The sequence below is a fragment of the Ptychodera flava genome, chromosome 11, assembly GCF_041260155.1.
Source record: "Ptychodera flava strain L36383 chromosome 11, AS_Pfla_20210202, whole genome shotgun sequence".
Classification (NCBI taxonomy): Eukaryota; Metazoa; Hemichordata; class Enteropneusta; family Ptychoderidae; genus Ptychodera; species Ptychodera flava.
In genome coordinates, this window is record NC_091938.1 from 16,393,933 (window position 1) to 16,413,539 (window position 19,607).

Here is a 19,607-nt window from a genome sequence, read left to right on the forward strand (position 1 = left end):
TGTATGTGGTATTAATTTCGATATCCCTAACATTCCTCATACATGTTGCAAGGCTGGAGTACTTATTGATGTCAGGTGGAGCAGATGAATAAAAAACATGCTGAGTTGGCATTTTATTAAAACTGTCAACGTAGAGCAAGTGTTTGACAAAGTTTACAAAGGAATTACAACTGGTGATAAAGTTGCATATAATTTTCTCACCACCCTTGAAATGAAGGAAGCTAAATAAGTTTCGTAACATTTCACTTGTATAATTCTATAAATGAAAGATTTAATTGGCCAATCATTGCCCTATTGGAATGAGTATGAATTATGGTAGTATGCACTTCATAGGTGTGAGACTTGAATATCTATCCAATTATCTGTCCCTTAAGAGGGTTCTACTGTATGGTAGAATGCACCTCGGGACAGATATTCAGACTCTCAAACTTTCACAATTCTTTTCTGATATCCCACTTGTGGTGATTCATTTCAAGGCTCTTGGTGTAAGAAAACTTAACACTGACTTAGTTTTTCAAAAATCGAAAATTTTATTTTTTCTCCATGGACTTAACACAAGGGTGGCAGCCATTTTGAAATTTAAAATTTAAAATCTTTGGTTATTTCTCTAGTACCAAAATTTGCACAGTGACCCCTGATTTTTATTCTTGATTTGAAAGAGAATGGTTGAAAGATCCTTAAGGGAAAGTTTTAGCAAAAGTTTAAGTCTTTCACTTTCGAGGCGCGTGCTACCTTAAAGAGTACAGCAAGCGTTGTGACTGTATGATGGCAGTGCATTTTCAAATAAAACACAGTAGTCTCACAATTTGTAAATACTCTTTATTTACAAAAAAATACAACAGTTACAACTATTTACACAAGTCATCAGTTGAAAGAGATTGGATAATGATCCTGATTAAATTTTCTAAAACTTAAGTACATACACTGATAAAATGCAAAGTGTTTAGGAAAAAATATTACACAAACAAACAAAATGGAATAATTTATTTTAGCAAAGACTGGTTGTTCATACAGCTCTTTTTTACCACTGTACATGATCACTGATATTGCAAAAAACAATGTGTTTCTTCAAATTACATGTAATTTAGAGTGATGAATTTGTGAAAAATAATAGATGTATTACATTTAAACTTCAAAGCTTTGAGAGTTGGCACTGGGCAGAGATTCAGGCCAGAGTTGCTCTCATACAGTGGATAGTTGAGACATGCATGAATGTGTAAAAGTTGGGACTTTGTGAAAGCAACTTAAGACCCCTATAGCTGGGAGATCTTCATAATATTGTAAAGATATTTAATTAAAATTTTGTTTGTTTTGAGTGTTATTTTGTCCGTCTCAATAAGGGTGACTGAAGTACATGCCTCTTGACAAAAGACTGACAAAAGAAATGTCTTTGTTCAAAAACCTACACTCTGACTGAAGATATTTGGGATTCTACAAAAATAGTAACAACTCTAAACCTTTCATACCACACTCGGTCATGTCATACTCCAAAACTCTGCCACTGGCTGGACGACAATGAAAAATTGCACATCAAAAAAATGCTTTATCTTGTGTAATATAAGCTTTCAACAGCATTCTTGATTTCTTTAAAGACTCACTATAGAATAGACAACATGGCTATTGTCTAGTTTTGCTTAATATTGCCACCTGCAAAGATCCTTGCAGAGAACAGGGGCAATACCATTGGATATCATAAGGACGTACCACACTGTAGGGGAGGGGGGTGACACTTCAGGGACACTTTTCAAGGTGTAAGTTCATGTTCCTCACATGAATGTATGAATCCTTCAAAGACATACTATTGACCATGAGGGAGTCATCTTCACTTAGAATAATCCCATTGGCATCCTGGTTGGATCGTTCTACTCTGGGGTGGGGATGAGAGGCAATGTGGAGGGACAGACTACTGGAATAATCTGTACTACACAACAATGACAGATTCACTGACAGGCATGTTGATCACGGCTGTTATCAATGGTACGGTCTTGCCTTGACGTAACACAAACACCTGTATGGAAAGACCAGACAGAAAATCTGTAATAGGATACCACTACAGTAATTTTTTAACAAGTATACTCAGAAAGAGCCTATCTCTCAGGGAAGGGTCACATTTAACAGGAATGACATTAAATGAGCTAAAACACCAGAGCATGACAGGTGTGAAAGGTGACAAAAGCGCACAATACCAGTCCTTTTGAAATATGATTCTCCATAGGAGACGGCTCATATCTTTACAATCGTGTGGTATACTTAGTAATTGCTCCTTTGTTACTGCATTTGGAAATGTGAGCAAAGTTATAAGTTTTTGGCTATTCATACCAGTGAAATGCTTTCAAAAATCAGACTGATAGATTGATAGAAACTGAATTAACAGAATCAGTGTTTCAAATAAAACATACTTTATACTTCAGAAGGCCTCATATGCAAGAAAGTACACAATGATCCAAAACAATCAAGTCACAACTTTTTCTTCAATCACACAAATACACCATATTTAGCAAATCTGACGGCATATAAATCTTACCTTGATGGTGTCAGAGATACCCTTGTCATTCAAGCATTCCACTAACGTTTCAAAATTATAATTAAATCCTGGTACAAGCATTGGTACCTATAAATGGACAGGAAACGATTAACTTTTGTTACAAACATATTATGATAGACAAAATTTCTTGGCTTTGTATTAAATGCCAGATATTTGTGTAAAGTTTGCCTGCTGATGAAACCAAATTAAGCAGATACCAATTAAAAAACTTACTGCTAAGTATTGATAAAAAAAATAGAATTTGACAAGCTCAAATTTAAGACTTGTTCAGCAGAGACATTTAAAATCGTGCTTTCAGTACCAATAATTGTGTCACACATGCAAAATATAGACTAATCATATGTACAGCCTTGAAAATTATTTTTTTTCAGAGGTCAAGAATTCATCTATTAAATGAACTTGTCCATTTAAACAAGATTTAAAAAGTTGATCAAGCTAAACATGACACTAAGTGATAGTTATAGATGCAAAAACATTTGAAACAGAAACATTCTGACTCAAACATTTGATGATAAAGTTGTACATATCGTACTTACATGTATAAGGTTCTTCTGTAGAGCATACAGCTTGTCATCGTATTGAAAACTGATGATAAGCCCCAAGGACGGAGTATTTGAGGATGAGTTTTGTAGACTCACTGTCAGTTTAAATGTTGGACCAATACCTTGTATCTGCAAAAAAATGTACAAAAAGTATTATTTTGTAATTCTTTCCAATTTTTTTTCTTTAAAAATTATAGAATTAGCAACTAAGACAACAGTAAAGATTTTTTGGAAGAAGTGATGGAAACATGAAACTGCATTGAGAGTCAGTTGATTTTTGTACGTCAACAGGCTTTGATACCATACAGTATGTAACTTTTACAGAAATATGTATCTTGTCATTGAACACAACTGAAATAGTGTCAATGGACAGTGGGTCTATCACCTCAGCCATCATGCCAAGAGTGTCTGCTAGATTGTTTCAAGTCAGACACACTCAGGGGTTCCTAAGTATTCAATTTTGCAAAAATTTCATACCATTTAACACACCGATTAGGGTCTCTGCAAACGAGTTGTCTTGCCCCACAAGAAAATCCCTAACTAACAGATATATATCATGATGATGTTAATTTCCCCCACAGCAAAGATTGAGCAAAAACTTATATTAGCTTTGCTCACATTTAGAACTTACCTGAGCAGAAAGTTTCAATGGCTCGGATGGATTGACTGAGATGGGGTTTAAACTGTTATCCAAGGCTTTGACGAATGCACGGGCTGTGTTCAGCCGTAGGCGGTACAAATCATGCTGAAACATGCGATGCATGGCTGTAGAGAATTAAGTGAAACAGGAATAATTGTCATTAAAGTATGTGTGGATGAAAGCAAAACAACTTGTAAACTGAATGGTTGAAACTTTAACTACTACATGAATATTTTACATCTATTGTAGACGATGTTCATGCACACAGGGCACCTACATGTATAGAGGGCACTATTTTTCTGAATTTTTGAGTTGCTGCCATAGTGGGTGACCAAACTTCGTGGTCGACTTTTACAGTAAATATTTTGAGAATTTTCCTGGAGCAAAAGTTTATCTTCAACTTTAAACTGTCATTGTTAGGCACAAATGATCTGGGGAAGTATGGTGAAAAAGTGCTGTATGGGACTCTTGTTCCTGTCAGTTTGATAATTCATTCAATGACATAACTTCAAATCAATTGATTTAAATTAAAAAGTTATAAAATTTTTACTGTTTCTCCAGATAATACAAATGCCCCTTCTTGATTTTCTTTGAATGCAGTGCTTAATTACATTAAGTTGCAAAAATGAGTAAGGACATTTTTACTGAAAATGTCTACACATTATAATTATGCATGAAAAAAAAAACGCTGGTGATGATGGCACACATATGCTTTACCTGTTCCGTTTTCTCGTTCTCTCATCGTTTGATCCACAAACAGCTTGGTTTTCTTGGGTACGTTCAACTTCTGGTTCTGTGCTGCTGGTGGGCCAGCGGACATATCTTTCTCTTCAAAGACAGCCGCACGGCGTAGTATTTTCACAATCAGAGACCCTCCTTTTGTGGTCATCACCAGTGCGCCATCCTCACGGCCAAAACGTCCAAACTGCATGCCAGTGACAGCATCCTGTACAAGATTGATTTATCAATACAAATTATGTAGAATAACAGGTTCACTAGATGTTCTAACCCTTCACCCCTTTCACCACAATAGTTTGGCCCAAACCGATTCAATAAGTGGTATCGCCACAAACTGATGATGTCATACCTACCATAGACAAAGCACAGTGGTCCATAATGACGGCACTGACTGCAATGTAATGTGAGTACTACTGCTGGTATGGTGCCCTGAAAGATCTAAACTCCCTTCAACGTACTGTATGGCCAACATAACAGAACCTGAATGAAACTTTCGATTTTTTCTTATACTCCTGTGAAAAATATGCGGCATTTGAAACTGTCTATGCAGTCCTACCTGTGTTTTGATAACATTGACCAGATATTTATCCCTGTACAAGTGAACTTCACTGTTATTCAGCCCAACCAGGACAGCTTTGAATCCACGCTGTTTATGATCCATAAGTCCCATGGATGATATGTCAGCAGGTAGGTACACGGTCCATAGTTTCTTGCCCTGCGATAATGTACAGAATGAATGTAGATTACTAAGTCTGTGATTTCTTTTGAACTAAGAATATTTCACCCATTCAGCACCATGGTTTGGTCCAAAGCCATAGTGTTCTATGGTAAGTTGGACTACTGCATGGAGAAATAGGGTTCAATATACATATGCATGAGTGGAGATTCAAGTGGTAGATTTTTTCTTGAAACAGAAGTAGGTAATTACTGTACTTACTTTTGTGGTGTAGCACTGAAGAGTCTTGTCCATACAACCAACAATGATATTCTTACCAACTCTTTGTAATCCAACTGGTTGGGATCCCAACTCAACGCATGGTTTGGCTGTTTTTGAACCTCTGCAAGAATTTATGATTCAAGAAAAAGATTTTGAACACATTGTCCTTGCACTAGCTTCCAGATCACAAATAATGATCACTAAATGTCCTATGTGGCACACGTTTTACAAATTGATTCAAACACTGTAGCATAAACATTACACGTGATGGTTTGGTTCAAACATGAAGGCCTCTATATCTATACACATGTTACTAACTATACAGTCAGGACTAAAGGGCTCTATCATGCCGGGGTGGTGAAAGGGTTAAACTATCAAAGAAGACTTTTCTGACGTACCTTTTCAGAGTGTAAATGTTACCATTGCGGCAGGAAACTACGATACGGAATTCCACATCATACAGACCAGTTACACTGAGAAACACTGGGACACTTGAAAGACTCATCTACAGAACATAAATATCAAATACATGTATGTCAGTTCCTGTTACAAGCTAACTTGACAGTGATAGAGTTTAAAGAAAACAAGATTAGCATAGTATCGCCTCATAGAAAAGTGATTCATGATAAAGGGTAAGGGGTCATGATGATGACAACATTGTCATGACGATGATCATGGTAATGGTGGTGGTGCTGAATATGATGATGTTTGTAATTTGATGATGATTGTTACGATGATGATGATGATGATCATCATCATCATCATCATCATCATGGTGATGATGATGATGATAGTGGTAATGATGATGGTGGTGGTAGCAGTGATGATGATTGTGATGATAATGATGATGATGGTGGTGGCAGTGTGATGGTTGTGGTCATGATAATCAATAATGATTGAATTTTCATTTTTAATGAGGTCAGTGATGCAATTTTTTGTTGCCATCTATTATTGACTGAAGTAGGAGATATGGTTGATGTGTAATAATACACATATAGCCACTACTGCCAGGTTACCTACATGTTGAGTACTTTGAACTCACTGATGCAAACATATACCCATTTTTTTCCTGATGCAAGACATTGAATTTCCATAATTGGCTTTTTGAATTTTTAAAAATAAATTGTCATAAATGAAAACAAAACTACACAGCCTGCATGCCAATATTCTTTCAATATCCTACAGAAAATATGAAAAACGTAAGACATGCAAACCTTGGCCAGGACAGTGAAAGCTTCAGGGTCCAGTACATAGATATCTTTACTCTCTGTACCAATTACAAGACAGCTTATAGCATCTTCATCTGCCATACTCTTCTTCAAAGTGTCCATGCATGTGATGACAGTCTGTGGAAAATAATATGTCACAGAATGTCTATTAAGTCATATAAAATTAGGTAAGAATTTAAGTATGGTATTTATTCCGATACGGTTAATAGTGATATATCTCACCAATGACACAAAATATACACCAATAATGTCCCAAATTTTATCATGCCTGGTCAATTGGAATTTCCAGTCTAAATTTGCTAAGGAAATCTGTGTTTAAAAGACAACAAATACTGATGCATAGCTCCACTGCAATGAGTATGAGTAATATTCTATTAATGCAAATGGGAGACATCACAGTAAACTTTGAGCTTTGATATAAGGATGTAATTAATCACCTGTTTTTTGAGTGGTGTATGTTTGTGTACACTGGCAAAGGCTTCCATCTGCTCAGAATCCAGCATTAAAAACCTGATAGGTGGAAAAGAAAAGTCATGTCAACGTCTGATTTCATGGAGATTGGATATGATCATCATTGCCTTCTATCTTGTATTGTTCATTCTTCTTCATGGTTTGCCTATTTAAGGTAGAATGTGCCTTGGGGACAGATGTATGGACTCTCAAATTCTACAATTCTTTCCAGGTCTACCACTTGTAGGGGCTCAAGACCTCAAAGCACTTGATCTTCAAACCCTTCGGGCGCATAATAAGACTCCCTAATTGTAGAGCAAACTAGCACGTCATCAGCTCATCTACCTTCAATCAACCTTATTCAACACACACAGACTTACATACCTACCTTAATGACCGCACTGTTAAACTACCTTCATTGCTTTCTCTTCTCAAACTGTCCAGCATTTCACGGAGAACTCTGACGTCTATTTTATCCTAGAAACAATTCAGATCATGTGAATAGGGAAAAAGTTATAGTTTAGATTGTATGCGGTGGTGCTAATCATTGGCCAAGTTGATGAAACGCTACATGAAGAGGTGTCCTGGTTAGCAAAGTATTAATAATGTCAGCTTTCACAATACTTGCACTGTGTAATTAATGAGTAAAATCTGACTAAACTTAAGCTCGTTGTGATTATCCGAAATTCTGAAATAGTGGCTGTACCTAAACTGGTAACTGCAGTCAAAGTAGCTTTGCATAAACAAAGGGACAAAACCAGAGTTTATTTGGCACAGTCTTGAAGTGATTGGAAAGCTGCAAAACTGGTGAACTGTGAACATGCATCGAATGCTGAATTTGCTTCACATTTGCCCAACATTCATTGCCAATTTCAGGGCAATGCTTATCAGTAAGAAAGTCAGGGCAACCCCCTCCCTTTAACAGAAAATTTCCACTCCCCCGCAACAAAGATTTAGATTTACACTTCTACTGTAAACATACAGACTTACATCTTTCACCTGATTCCACAGATCCTGTTCAACAGGATTGATATCCAACGGTGGCAGTGTAAACTTGAAATATGGTCTCAGATTTTTGTAGACGTAAATGTATGGCCCTGACGCCACCGCAATGGCTGAAAGGACAAGACAGAGTGATGTTCATAATACATAAAGGTAACATGCAAATAATCAAATATCAGCATTCATTCAATTATTTTTTCTCATCTTACAGTTTATCCACACAGGTTACATACTCAACACAGAGAGGACAAGCCTCTGATAGCTGGTGGTACATGTGTATAATAAGTACATGTTACACTTTCTGCAATTCACTATACACTGTATTTAGCTAATGTTGTCAATATCTACAATTTTCTTGCTCTGTAGATTGATAGACTAGCGTTTGTGCAGTGATCAAAAATGATGCTGTTACAATTTGGTGACTAAAGGATTCAAAGCAGACGTGAAAATCATCCTTCACAACTCAATCCCTGACTACATTTCCAGTTTATATCCTTTCAGTCTGCCTGCCTGAAATTTTGAAATAGTAATGCAATATTTTGTTTTACATTTATATCATGTGCTAATCTGCATGTGTCTGTTCAATAGAACTTCTTTTGCTTGTTCATCATACAAATGTTTATTTACATAATCCATGATTTTTTCTAACTCACCTGGTGTTCTAGGTTCATTGGTGTCCATAAAGAATGTTGACACTCCAGTCGGCAGATCGATGATTGCATTTTCAGAAACCAACACCGTTCCTTTGTAGACTTTCAGTTTCATATCATATGAACCAGTTCCCAAGTCAGCTATGATAAGTTTGTTTTCCCCATCTCCATTGAGATCTGACAGAGCTGTAAAAAAAGATACGCAGGCTATTTCACGGATTCTCTTTGAAAATGTTTTAACTTGCGGCTTCAGTTGTAACTTGCACTTTTTGTAACTTGTACTTTTGTTGCCTCACATCAATGTAAACCTCTCAGCTCAGAATAAGAATGCACCACACGTTGAGGGGATAAAAAGTTTGAGTGAACTCTCATCTAACTTGGACAGAATCAAAAACATCCTTGGGGTCAAAAACATCCGTGTGCCCTTTCAAATTTTCAAGATTATAGAACAGCGCTGTTTGTAGTCAGAGGTTTGCTTCTAAATGTAGCTACACATATGTGAAGTCAGGCTCTGCTTACCTTTAAATGTGGACATGATTTGTCAGCGTTGCATGTGTAGCTGTTGTTGTAGCTTGTAGTCTGAGCAGTTAATACGTCTGTTTGTATTTAATCTAACACTAGCAGTAGCCTACAAGGGTGTATTTTTTTGTCATTCCTGCGTGCATAATTTCCAAAAGTGTAATCTAAAAATGCACACATATATTCATTTCTGTATAATAATGAGAGAACAATGATGTCATTTGCGAACAGCCCTATACATTTTGGTCAATTTAGAATTTCTTTGAAATTTCAGTTAGTCTACCTTATCTGAATATATGTATAAATATGTAAAATTTCATTGCATCCCAGATAACGTTCTTCAGACAGTGACGTGCCAAACTGGCTTACAGGGCAAGAAACACTGCGAAGTTGTGCAAATCCAATTGTCTGAGAAGTGAAATTTTACTTGACCAAGGACATGTAGATTTGAAATGTGAAATATTAATCCACGGCACTAGAGAAAGCAGACTGCCTATATCATCCAGCCTATGGAGTATATGCTTTGTCACACATCCATGGATGTACCAGAGAATACATGTACTTCCGTGGTACATCCATCTACAGTCACAGACAACAACTCTACCAGACTGTGTTTTGAAAATTTTGAGATTGTGTGCTTATCTTGTCCATGCTGCAACCCAAGAAGGGAAGAGTAAAGGAAAACCAAACACACTTACCCATACATGTTGTGAAAGTATACAGGGAGGCAACTGGGTCATAGTGTGCATCCAACCACTTGGCAGCTCCTTCTCTGTAAAACAGATTGGAAAACAGATTAAAGCATAGATACTATTACTACTATACTATAGGAGACAGCAAAAGACCCTGAAGTTCCTAGACTGTCATAGGTTTTGAAAATCACCGCACTTATCACAGAGTACTGGTGCAAATATTGAAATATTCAACCTAGAACTGTATGGCACACCTTCTAGTATCTAGACCAAGTGGGAACATTCTCCCGATGGGGATACCTTCCACCAAATACGTAACATGTATTTTAATACAGGTGTCACGATTAAGATTTTCTCTTTCGTGAAGAAATTTCCTAGATCTGGCAACTTTGGCTTACACATGTAACGGTTTGAAAATGTTCATGATTAAATTCCTCTACAGGGTTTTGTAGTAAAAAGTATTAAACTGAGTTGATCCCATGCAGGTGAAATACAGACTTCATGTATGCGAAAAGTTGTTTTATCTGTTTTCTACAGAAAATATCACCAATATTTAAGAACCTTGAAAATGCAAAGAATTAGAAAACAGTGGTGATTTTTCCCCAGAAGTTGGCAGAACAATTGTAATCTTCATTATTTTACACTCTCAACTCAAGTTTGAAAATTAACATAAAGGGAAACTTTTCTGAAATTCTGAAAACAGTGGAGAGACTGATGTAAGTTGCGCAGTGCTATAATAAAATCCCCATAGGGAGACTGTCTCTTGATCGCGGGTCGGGGGTGTCATTTTATCCCATGATCATGAGATTCCTTCCTTCAGGAAGTTCAGGAGAATACCTCCCTTCTGGTCTACTGTATTATCGTGAAGGGTACATCGTCCTTGCTGCGGATCCGTAGCCCTACCACTCCCTTAGCTGGTTGTGTTGGGGGAGTGGCACTCCCCCAACACAACCAGCAAAGGGAGTGGTAGGGCTACGGATCCGCAGCAAACATCGTCCATGACCCCATGCAGTGTGCTTGCTGCGGACAGCCGTGGGTCACGATCATAATAGTATTACTACTAGTTCTACAAAGCAGGTTACCAGAACTTTTTAGTTTCATCTCCACATTTTAATTACAGTGAAGGAAACTGAAAGCGCGTTAACATGAAATTATACCAGTCTGGCGTGCATCTCGATGGCAACAGCTTCATGCCGTTCTATGGTAACGTATGAGCACACACAAAAATACAAATGACCTCAAAAGAGGGATAAAACTGCAGCAAGTGTGAAGGAATACAGTAAAAAATTGGCCGACTAGCGGGAAATACAGTACTCGTTAAAATAAAGAGCAAAGTTAAAACAAATACAGTAAAATACTAACCGACCAGCGGGAGATAAAACACTTGCAAAGCAGAGAATAAAAAGCGCAGACGTTTCGGGTGCAACTGACGAAGGGTTGCACCCGAAACGTCTGCGCTTTTTAGTCTCTGCTTTGCAAGTGTTTTATCTCCCGCTGGTCGGTTAGTATTTTACTGTATTTGTTTTAACTTTGCTCTTTATTTTAACGAGTACTGTATTTCCCGCTAGTCGGCCAATTTTTTACTTTTTTACTATGAGCACACACATGTACAGACCGGGGCATCAGTCTCGAGTCTCGCAAGCGCCACTCTTACCTTGACGGATCAGCATGCATCGATGAATCCATCGTTTTCGTCTCGCTCATGACCTTAAAACACCAATGGCTAACGTTTCTTGCGTTTTTTAGACCCAAAAAGACATCTGAACACAGTAGGTCGACACAATAACAAACGTTGTCGGACACTGTTTGCAAGAATTCAAGATGGCGACTGTGGCCCAACAGCATTTATAAGCTACCTTGCTATTGGCTACTGCGCCAAATTTGCATGATTCATTTCAAAGAGCGCCACTTACGAAGATATGGGGAAGGTTAGCCATCGATCTTTTGCACTAACTTGAAAATCGAAATGCAAATATTAAAAATAAGAAAAATTGTGATGTCATAAACAAATTGTTGAAGGGCCAGTAATGCTAAGTTTTAATAATTTTTGTATTATTTTTATTTTAAATGTCAAATACAACTTCTTACTCTACTCCAAAAAGAATGTTTAACTTGAACACCCACTATTTAGGCCTAGCACGTCAACATAGCGTCTACACGTAAATATGTGTAATAAAATGCAGTTATTGTTTACATTTGAAATCTAGTCCAGACCATAATTCACTTGTAGACAATGACAAATCAGTTTACACATGTACAGGCTGAGTTGACAAGCTGAATACTGAGTATATCAACATGCTTATGGTAGTAGAACAAGAAATTATGGTTGACATTAAATCAAGAACACTGAAAAAAATCGTCAAAAGTTAGCATTACTGACCCTTTATATGTAAATGTAAACTTAGATGAAATTAAAACGACGTAAATGCACAGCAATATAATGTGCTTAATTAAGGATACAGGCAAGCTCGGACGTGGAGCCAGCCCGACATTTCCGCGGTTTCACCACCAGCGCCAAAGCGCCACTCGTCAGTACCCCACGCGTCCATGGTTCGCTGTATATTGAAGCCAAAACGGAAGTACCAAGTTCGCATAATTCTGTATTAGCTTCAGTGTTGAGACGTTGCTTCTAAACTGGCAAGGATAGACCTATAATCAAACAGTGCAAGTTAATATTGAAGGTCGCTTGAAAGCGCACTTATCTAGGGCCAGGGTATGCATGCTTTATAGCATGCAGAAATCTTGTCTTTTGGCTATTTAAAAAACAGAGCACATTTTACAGAAAATGTATCATGTATTTACAATTGAAGCGAAAGTAAATAAATATTGTAAACAAAGCTAAACACCAGAACAAATCCGATCTAAATATATTTTTTTGCAAAATTTCAGGCTGAGTTGAATTTAGAACGATCCTGACAAGTTAAAGCAATTTGGTAGGAATCTCATTCTTTTCTGAACTGAACTGAACACTTCACTTTTCTTTTAGTACTATTTTCTCCTAAAACTCGAGTTGCATCCCCGTGAGGCATGGTTATGAAATTCTACCAGTTTACAAATTAAAAACTAAAAGAAAAAGTAAAGTGTTCAGTCGTAAAAGTAAAAGTTGTAAAAGTATTTTCATATTTATTCATATTTCTTATATAAATATATATATATATATATATATATATATATATATATATATATATATATATATATATATATATATATATATATATATATATATATATATACGATTTCCAGCAATGGAAGTCAAACAGGCAGCTGGCAGACTACGGGCAAAAGTTATAATATAAGATATAGGCCGAATGCCGAACCACGGTACTTGTGTAAAGAATATTCTTTACACTACTACCGGGCCTTCGATCGACTATCCAAGCAACGCTGCGCACACCTGTGTTAATGATTAAAGGCACATTATGCTGAAAGGGAGAGAAGGTTACGCAAACATAACTTGGGTCATAGAAGATGAGCGTATATAGCCAATAAAAGGTTACTGAATCAATTTTGACGTATGCCGTCCTCTTTTTGCTAAGTTAGTTTATTTTGTTTACACCTCCTTTAGTGTGTGGGAAATGAAAAGTCGCGAGAAAAACTAGATCCCCTGTACATCTTCCTTCGGCAAAGGATTCAGCAACAGACTAACTAGACTAGTTCCTTGCACCAAGATCTCACTCCCAAATATAAAGAAATTTTATCTGAAAAGAAAAAAATTCTGATGTTTTCAATTTGTATTTTTTGTCCCAGGAGGACAAATGATTAGTGAAAGATAAAACCAGTTGCAACGTCGCGATATATAAAGTTTGGGGCAGCTATCGGATAACAGCGCTGCGTTTTGAAATCACGTTCAAACACCGCCGGGATGTGAACATCTTGGTGACGTAATGATTCTATATGTGACGCGCGTCGCATTATGACGCAATCAATGCGCGCCTGTTCAGTCCGTATAGACCGAAGGCCGGGCTGTCTACATTTGCGTGCATACGTATATGTACATCTTCACAATGTCAACGCGCGAAGATGATAGTTTTTGCGGAGTGTAAGGTAAAATCTTCGACGATGCCAAGATTATAGACGGAAAGTCGACAAATAACCGAATCTGTATTTGTGAGTCCAACCTTTGATTCGTGTTCTCGCTTTGAATTCGTAGAAGCGTAGCCCAGTGATTGTCGCAAAATGTTCCGCCACAGACATCGTCGAAGTAGTTTTCAGTGCTAAAGATATAAATAGCGATAGTATGTCATCGAACGGTAGTCTTTCTGGCAAGAGCATATCGACTGGGTCTCGGAAAAGCTCTCGGTCCTCAAGCTCGGGCGCGTCCGTAAAGTCAGGTCGAGAAAACGGGAGTAAGAGAGGGAACGGCAGAAGAAAATCGAACGAAAGCGCCCGTGTGCTTTCCGAAACCGACCAAAGCCGTTCATCGGGAAAGACCAGTAAATCAGACGGACGCCTGGATCAAATAGCCGTCACTAGTTCCGACACATCTCAGAGTAAAGTAAGGACAGAAAGCGGAGAGTCTAGAGAGCGAATGCTCCGCGAATCTCTTCATAAAATACAGGACAAGAACGATGGAACGGAAGCCGAACATCTTCAAATCACCGATAAAAGAAAGGTCAGTGGCGATAACTTACCTTCTGAGACTGCGTCTGATGAGGGTGGAGACCACGGTGTTGAAAAATCGATCGTCGACGGAGCAGCCGAAGGCATCAAAGGAGACAGTGCCGGCGATTTGACTGAAATACATTCAGTTAAAAGAGTATCGGTCGAAAAAATCGAATCGGCCGAAAATGCCGGAGTACCTGAGCAATCAAGCCGCAAAAGCTCGGGCGAGTTTCGAAGTGATGCTGAGGAAGACGGTAAGCTAAAAACCCGTAGTGACGACGAAACTGAGTCCAACAAACCGACCAGTGACAATGATGAAACGGGTACGAAATCTGAGGAAAAAATTGAATCTTCTGAGGCCAAACCAAACGGCCAAACCGTCCAGGAACCTCCCCGTGAAGACGAAGATGCAAAAAACGATGACGACACCTTGTCAGATGGAAAGGAAAGTAAATCCGAAATTAAGAAAGAATCTACAGTAGGCCTAAATGAAGACCGATCGACAGAAAAAATTGACTCGGCAGATAAAAATATATCCATAGATGCAATCAAGCCTGGAGAATCTGATGATCGGTCAACAGAAAAAATTCCAAGTGAAGTTTTGGAAGACGTCGAAAACGAACGCATTAGTAAACACGGTAGCTCCGACAAAGCCGACTCTACCGTTTCAGCCGACGATAAAAGTGAACACGACACACCATCGGAGGAAAAAATAGAAGCCGGTGCGAACGGAGAGCACGGTCAAATACCAGCAAAAGATGAGAGTTCAAGCAAAGTGGAAAAAGATGGTGATGGTGAGCGTGGAGAGTCAGAGGGAGAATCCAACACTGAAGACACGGAAGTTGATAAAACTGACGTGGATCAAAGCCACGACGTCGAAAAGCGTGAATCTACCACCGAGGTTGACAAAAAATCGAAGGAGGACATTTCTACGGGGGTGAAACTGGAAAGCAGTGAGTCCGCGACTGGCGAAGTTGAAATTTTAGACGTCGACAGACACACCGATGATGGCGAGGGAGGTAAAGTAGACAATGAAGAGAAAAGTGAGTCTGCTGGCGAATCTGCTGAATCTGGTGATAAGCCGAATATCGGAAGCTCTGACAAAGTTGGAGAAGAAACCGACGAGTCGAAAGAAGATAGCGGAGAAACTACTCCTCCAGATAAAGACGTAGATCACGAGGAGAGTGACAGTGCTGTTAGCAAACGCGAATCCCAGGAAGCCACAGAAGTTGAAACCAAAGGCTCTGTTCGTGACGCCGTCACATTCGAGACTGGGGACGGCGCCGAATACGAAAGCCCATCGATAGAAGTCGGCAGTGTTGGTCCACTGACCTCAGACACTTCAACAAAAGTGACACACGCATCGGCTCGGACACACAAAAAATAACGTGGAGGAAACTTCTAAAACTGATGCTGTAGCTAGCAAAGATGAAATCAATGTTGACAGCACAACGAAATTAGACCAAAGACAGGACAGTCAGCCGCCTCAAGGTGGAAGCCAAGAGAGCATCGATGAATCAAAGGGACTTGAACTGGAGATGCTTTCTGAAGACGGCGGGTCAAAAATTAAAATAGAATCCGACATGAAGATGGTAACACTAGAAGATGAGGAGAAAATCGCGCCATCTGATGAAAACTTGATTCCACAAATTTACGAAGAACCGGCCATGGTTTCTGACGATATCGTAAAAACTGAACAAACAATTGAATCTGAGGTAGAGCCCGAAGTTGACGACAAGCATTATAACGAGGGCGATGCTCTTATTGGTGACAGCGAAGCCACCGAAGAGAAATCTGAGATCGCCATGGTTACAAGCGAGTCAGCAACAAAAGAGCTGGAGACCCTCCCTGAACAGAAAGGTGAAGGAGAGCATCATGTGGACAAAGCTAGGGATCAGACAACCGAGACTTCGTATGACGAACCTCGTTCCAGTGCTCTTGAAGACGATTTTTATGTAGGACTCGCGGACACAGACACTAGCGAACACAAAGCGCTTACAAGCTTGGAAGATGACATCACAGAAACGGCGTTTCATGTCAGCGAACTCAGTGATCTGGAAGAAGAGGATGAAGAAACGGCGCCGAAAGACGGCGACGTCGAAGGATTTCCTCGATTTTCTTCTGACCAAACGTTTGGTAGCTTTGGTGAAATTCTGTTTACCCGAAGTTTTAACGAAAGATCAATTCGATCCTTCCCAGTAATTACAGAAGATTCAGCAATCGATCAAATGACAAGTTCAAATTCAGTGTTTTCTCCATCTGTCACGTCATCTGGAGAAATTTCCGTCTGCTCTACCAAGTTCTCCCACAGAGAGTTCCGACTGGCTAGGCTTAGTCTACCGACCAGGCGCACCATCTTCGACCTGAGAGCGCAGAGCTACCGCGCAGCGCGGACAGACAAGGACGGTATACGAAGGTACAGCATCGGAGGTGCGTTGATGACCGTACCTTACATAGAGTATCCCTTAGATTGCAAAGTACCCATGGCTTCCGCACCCCAAAATAACGTGGAGTTCGTTACGACACAGCTCGGTGAACCGGTAAGCAATTAATTTGTGTATGTTCATACCGTATATTTATTTTCATCACAACTTCGCAATATTGAATTTTGTCTGTCTTCTTTCTCAATCGTAAACGACACTAGCAAAGGTACAACTATTAAAGTGGCTCAAAATCGACTTAAAACAGGATCGAATCCGAAGAAAATCTTGTTGGAATATATTGTGAATACTGTTAGAGATCGGTGTTTGATATTTCTGGTCAAGTGTCAATGCATGATGGGAAGAACAGTGTATTATCACAGACAGTGGAGGGGAAATTACCACAATTAACGAGCGCCCTCACAGCCATGGCATCATTAATATACTTGTAAGGAAGCACTGGCAGCGATCAGCATTTTAGTCACAAATAGCCATGTTTGATCTTTAATTTGTTCTCTGTACAGGCTTTACGGGCTGTCTTTGCTTTACGTTATGTGACTCAAATATTTGTCACTGTAGCTGTCTCGTTTCGTTTCACGGGGTGGGTGGGAGGGAGGGAGGAAGGGAGGGAGGGAGGGGAGGGAGGGAGGGGAGAGAGAGAGAGAGAGAGAGAGAGAGAGAGAGAGAGTGACTGAGTGAGTGACTGAGTGAGTGAGTGCGTTTCTGATGTCGCGCAGATGTCCGAAAAGATCAGGGCTCAGTTTAATATGGCATTGTATAAGTTTTGTGAACAAAATTTATGTTACCGAAGTGAGGATCGTACTATCTTGGCCGAAGTCAGATTATGTGTTCGTCGTTTGTTCAGTTCCAGCCTCCCTGTTATGTCAATATCAAATGATCGCATTCATGTAGTTTTCGATCTAATTCTGAGTTTGTCTCTTTAATTCAGTCAGTGGAGCGTTTGATGACCTCGGACTCAACTTTAATTTGCTAATTATCCTTTAATAGCAGATCGATATGGTTTAATTCATACATATGTTTCCACCAGGTGTGTTCTCGTTCATTTGAATGAGAACAATCATTGCTAATATCCATTTCGTATTCTTTCGAAATCTGTGTAGTCTACAAACCGTCGTGCAGTAGAACATCGCTGAAAATTTGGAAACATTTTAAAAAGAAAGGTAATGCTAAACGTTTTTGTCAATACTTTTAAAGTGAAAAAGCGAGCGCTCCACCAATTGCGCATGCGTATGTCAGTATACTGTCACAATGCTGCATGTGTCACTATCATGTCTTATATTTTATATATTTCAATCAACAGTTATATCGTGCTCCGGAGGGACTTGAATTTGACGGTAGTGCCCATGGTGTCATCAGCCACTACAAGGCCTTGCATGATCCCCACTTGAAGAATTTCTTCAACAAACCAGCAATACGTGACATGCTTATACGGAAAGGATTTATCACAAAGTCAGCAATGGTAAAATATCTTATTTTCAGTTTTGGAGTAACTCACGTCTGGTTTCATCTTTTCCGTTGCCAATATAAAAATTCCTGGGTTTATCAAAGTAACCCAATTTTTTCTTCTTTTTAAAACTTTTTTTCCAGGATTTAATGCAGGGAATTGTAAGAGTATAAACTAAGTATTCATCAGGCCCCATCAATGTTGACGTAAAAAAGTTCACGAAAGATTGGGCGATAATATTTCTGTCAGTAATTACGCCACCTATATTGTTGTTATTGATTTCGCTCTTTACAGTTCTTAACATTTCCTTATTATGTCGTAGTCGGCGTGATGTTAAGTATAGTCAAACTTTCTTATCGTAAAGTGTGTATTAAAAACCTAGCAAAACGCACCACTGAGGATACAATATTGGTAATATATGCTCTTATTGTCTAAGCCTTGTACCTTCAATACGTATCATTACGGTATTTTGTCAGGTAAAATGCTCCCTGCCGGAAATTAATGCTTACAGAGCATGGATAAAGGAAATTGAACTGGAAAAGTTCTGTCAGGAACAGCGCATACAGGTAAAATAGAAGTCATTTAGTCACGTGTTTCTTGGATTAATGTGCCGATTTAGACATTGGCAGAAAGGTTTGTAAGTGCACACTGAACTGTAAGGGATGGCATAACCAGACGAGGCTATACAACGAAACTCCAACAAAGTTCACCTGAAAGTTGGTTTGAGAGTGTGATGCCTGATGAAAAGAATTGCTTTATGCTGTATGGGATATTACTGTCAGTGTGAAATGAATGAGATTTGTCCGTGTATGGAAAAACAATTTAAAAATACAGTTATCTACGTGAAGACATATGAAAGAATCAAGGTGCACGGCTTGCATTGTCTGGAGTCGGTAAAGTACCGTCGGTTCGCCCAAATTTCCAGATACTCACCATTGACAACGATATGAGCTCGAGACAAACCGTGACTGTCAAAGGGTTATATGATTCAGTGTAGTTATTGCGATGGGGGCATCGCCAGTAAGTCTCAACATGTTTCATGTCATCATCAGTCGCTCTTTCCGCAAGGTTGACTGCATTTCAGTCACATTTCGCTTACCATGAACACAACGATGGTACGTTGTATTAGAAAACAGCTGTATCATCTGAAGTTTTCACCTCATGCCCTTCCTCACT

General features: G+C 38.9%; 2 protein-coding genes across 2 annotated transcripts; one reads left to right on the forward strand and one right to left on the reverse strand.

Moving 5' to 3' along the window:
* Positions 1–799: 799 nt before the first annotated feature.
* On the reverse strand, positions 800–11,770 carry LOC139143650 (BBSome complex member BBS1-like). The gene is made up of 15 exons (XM_070714145.1): positions 11,599–11,770; positions 9,951–10,024; positions 8,737–8,919; positions 8,072–8,196; positions 7,470–7,558; positions 7,069–7,141; positions 6,617–6,748; positions 5,801–5,907; positions 5,403–5,523; positions 5,022–5,180; positions 4,445–4,673; positions 3,719–3,852; positions 3,082–3,216; positions 2,525–2,611; positions 800–2,008 (listed from the first exon to the last, which is right to left on the reverse strand). The coding sequence occupies exons 1-15, from the start codon at positions 11,646–11,648 to the stop codon at positions 1,922–1,924; spliced, it is 1,785 nt and encodes a 594-aa protein (XP_070570246.1). The 5' UTR covers positions 11,649–11,770; the 3' UTR covers positions 800–1,921.
* Positions 11,771–14,181: 2,411 nt separating this feature from the next.
* On the forward strand, positions 14,182–15,933 carry LOC139144383 (uncharacterized). Its single transcript, XM_070715085.1, has one exon. It carries the CDS (start codon positions 14,182–14,184, stop codon positions 15,931–15,933), a length of 1,752 nt encoding a protein of 583 aa, XP_070571186.1.
* The last annotated feature ends 3,674 nt before the right edge of the window (positions 15,934–19,607 follow it).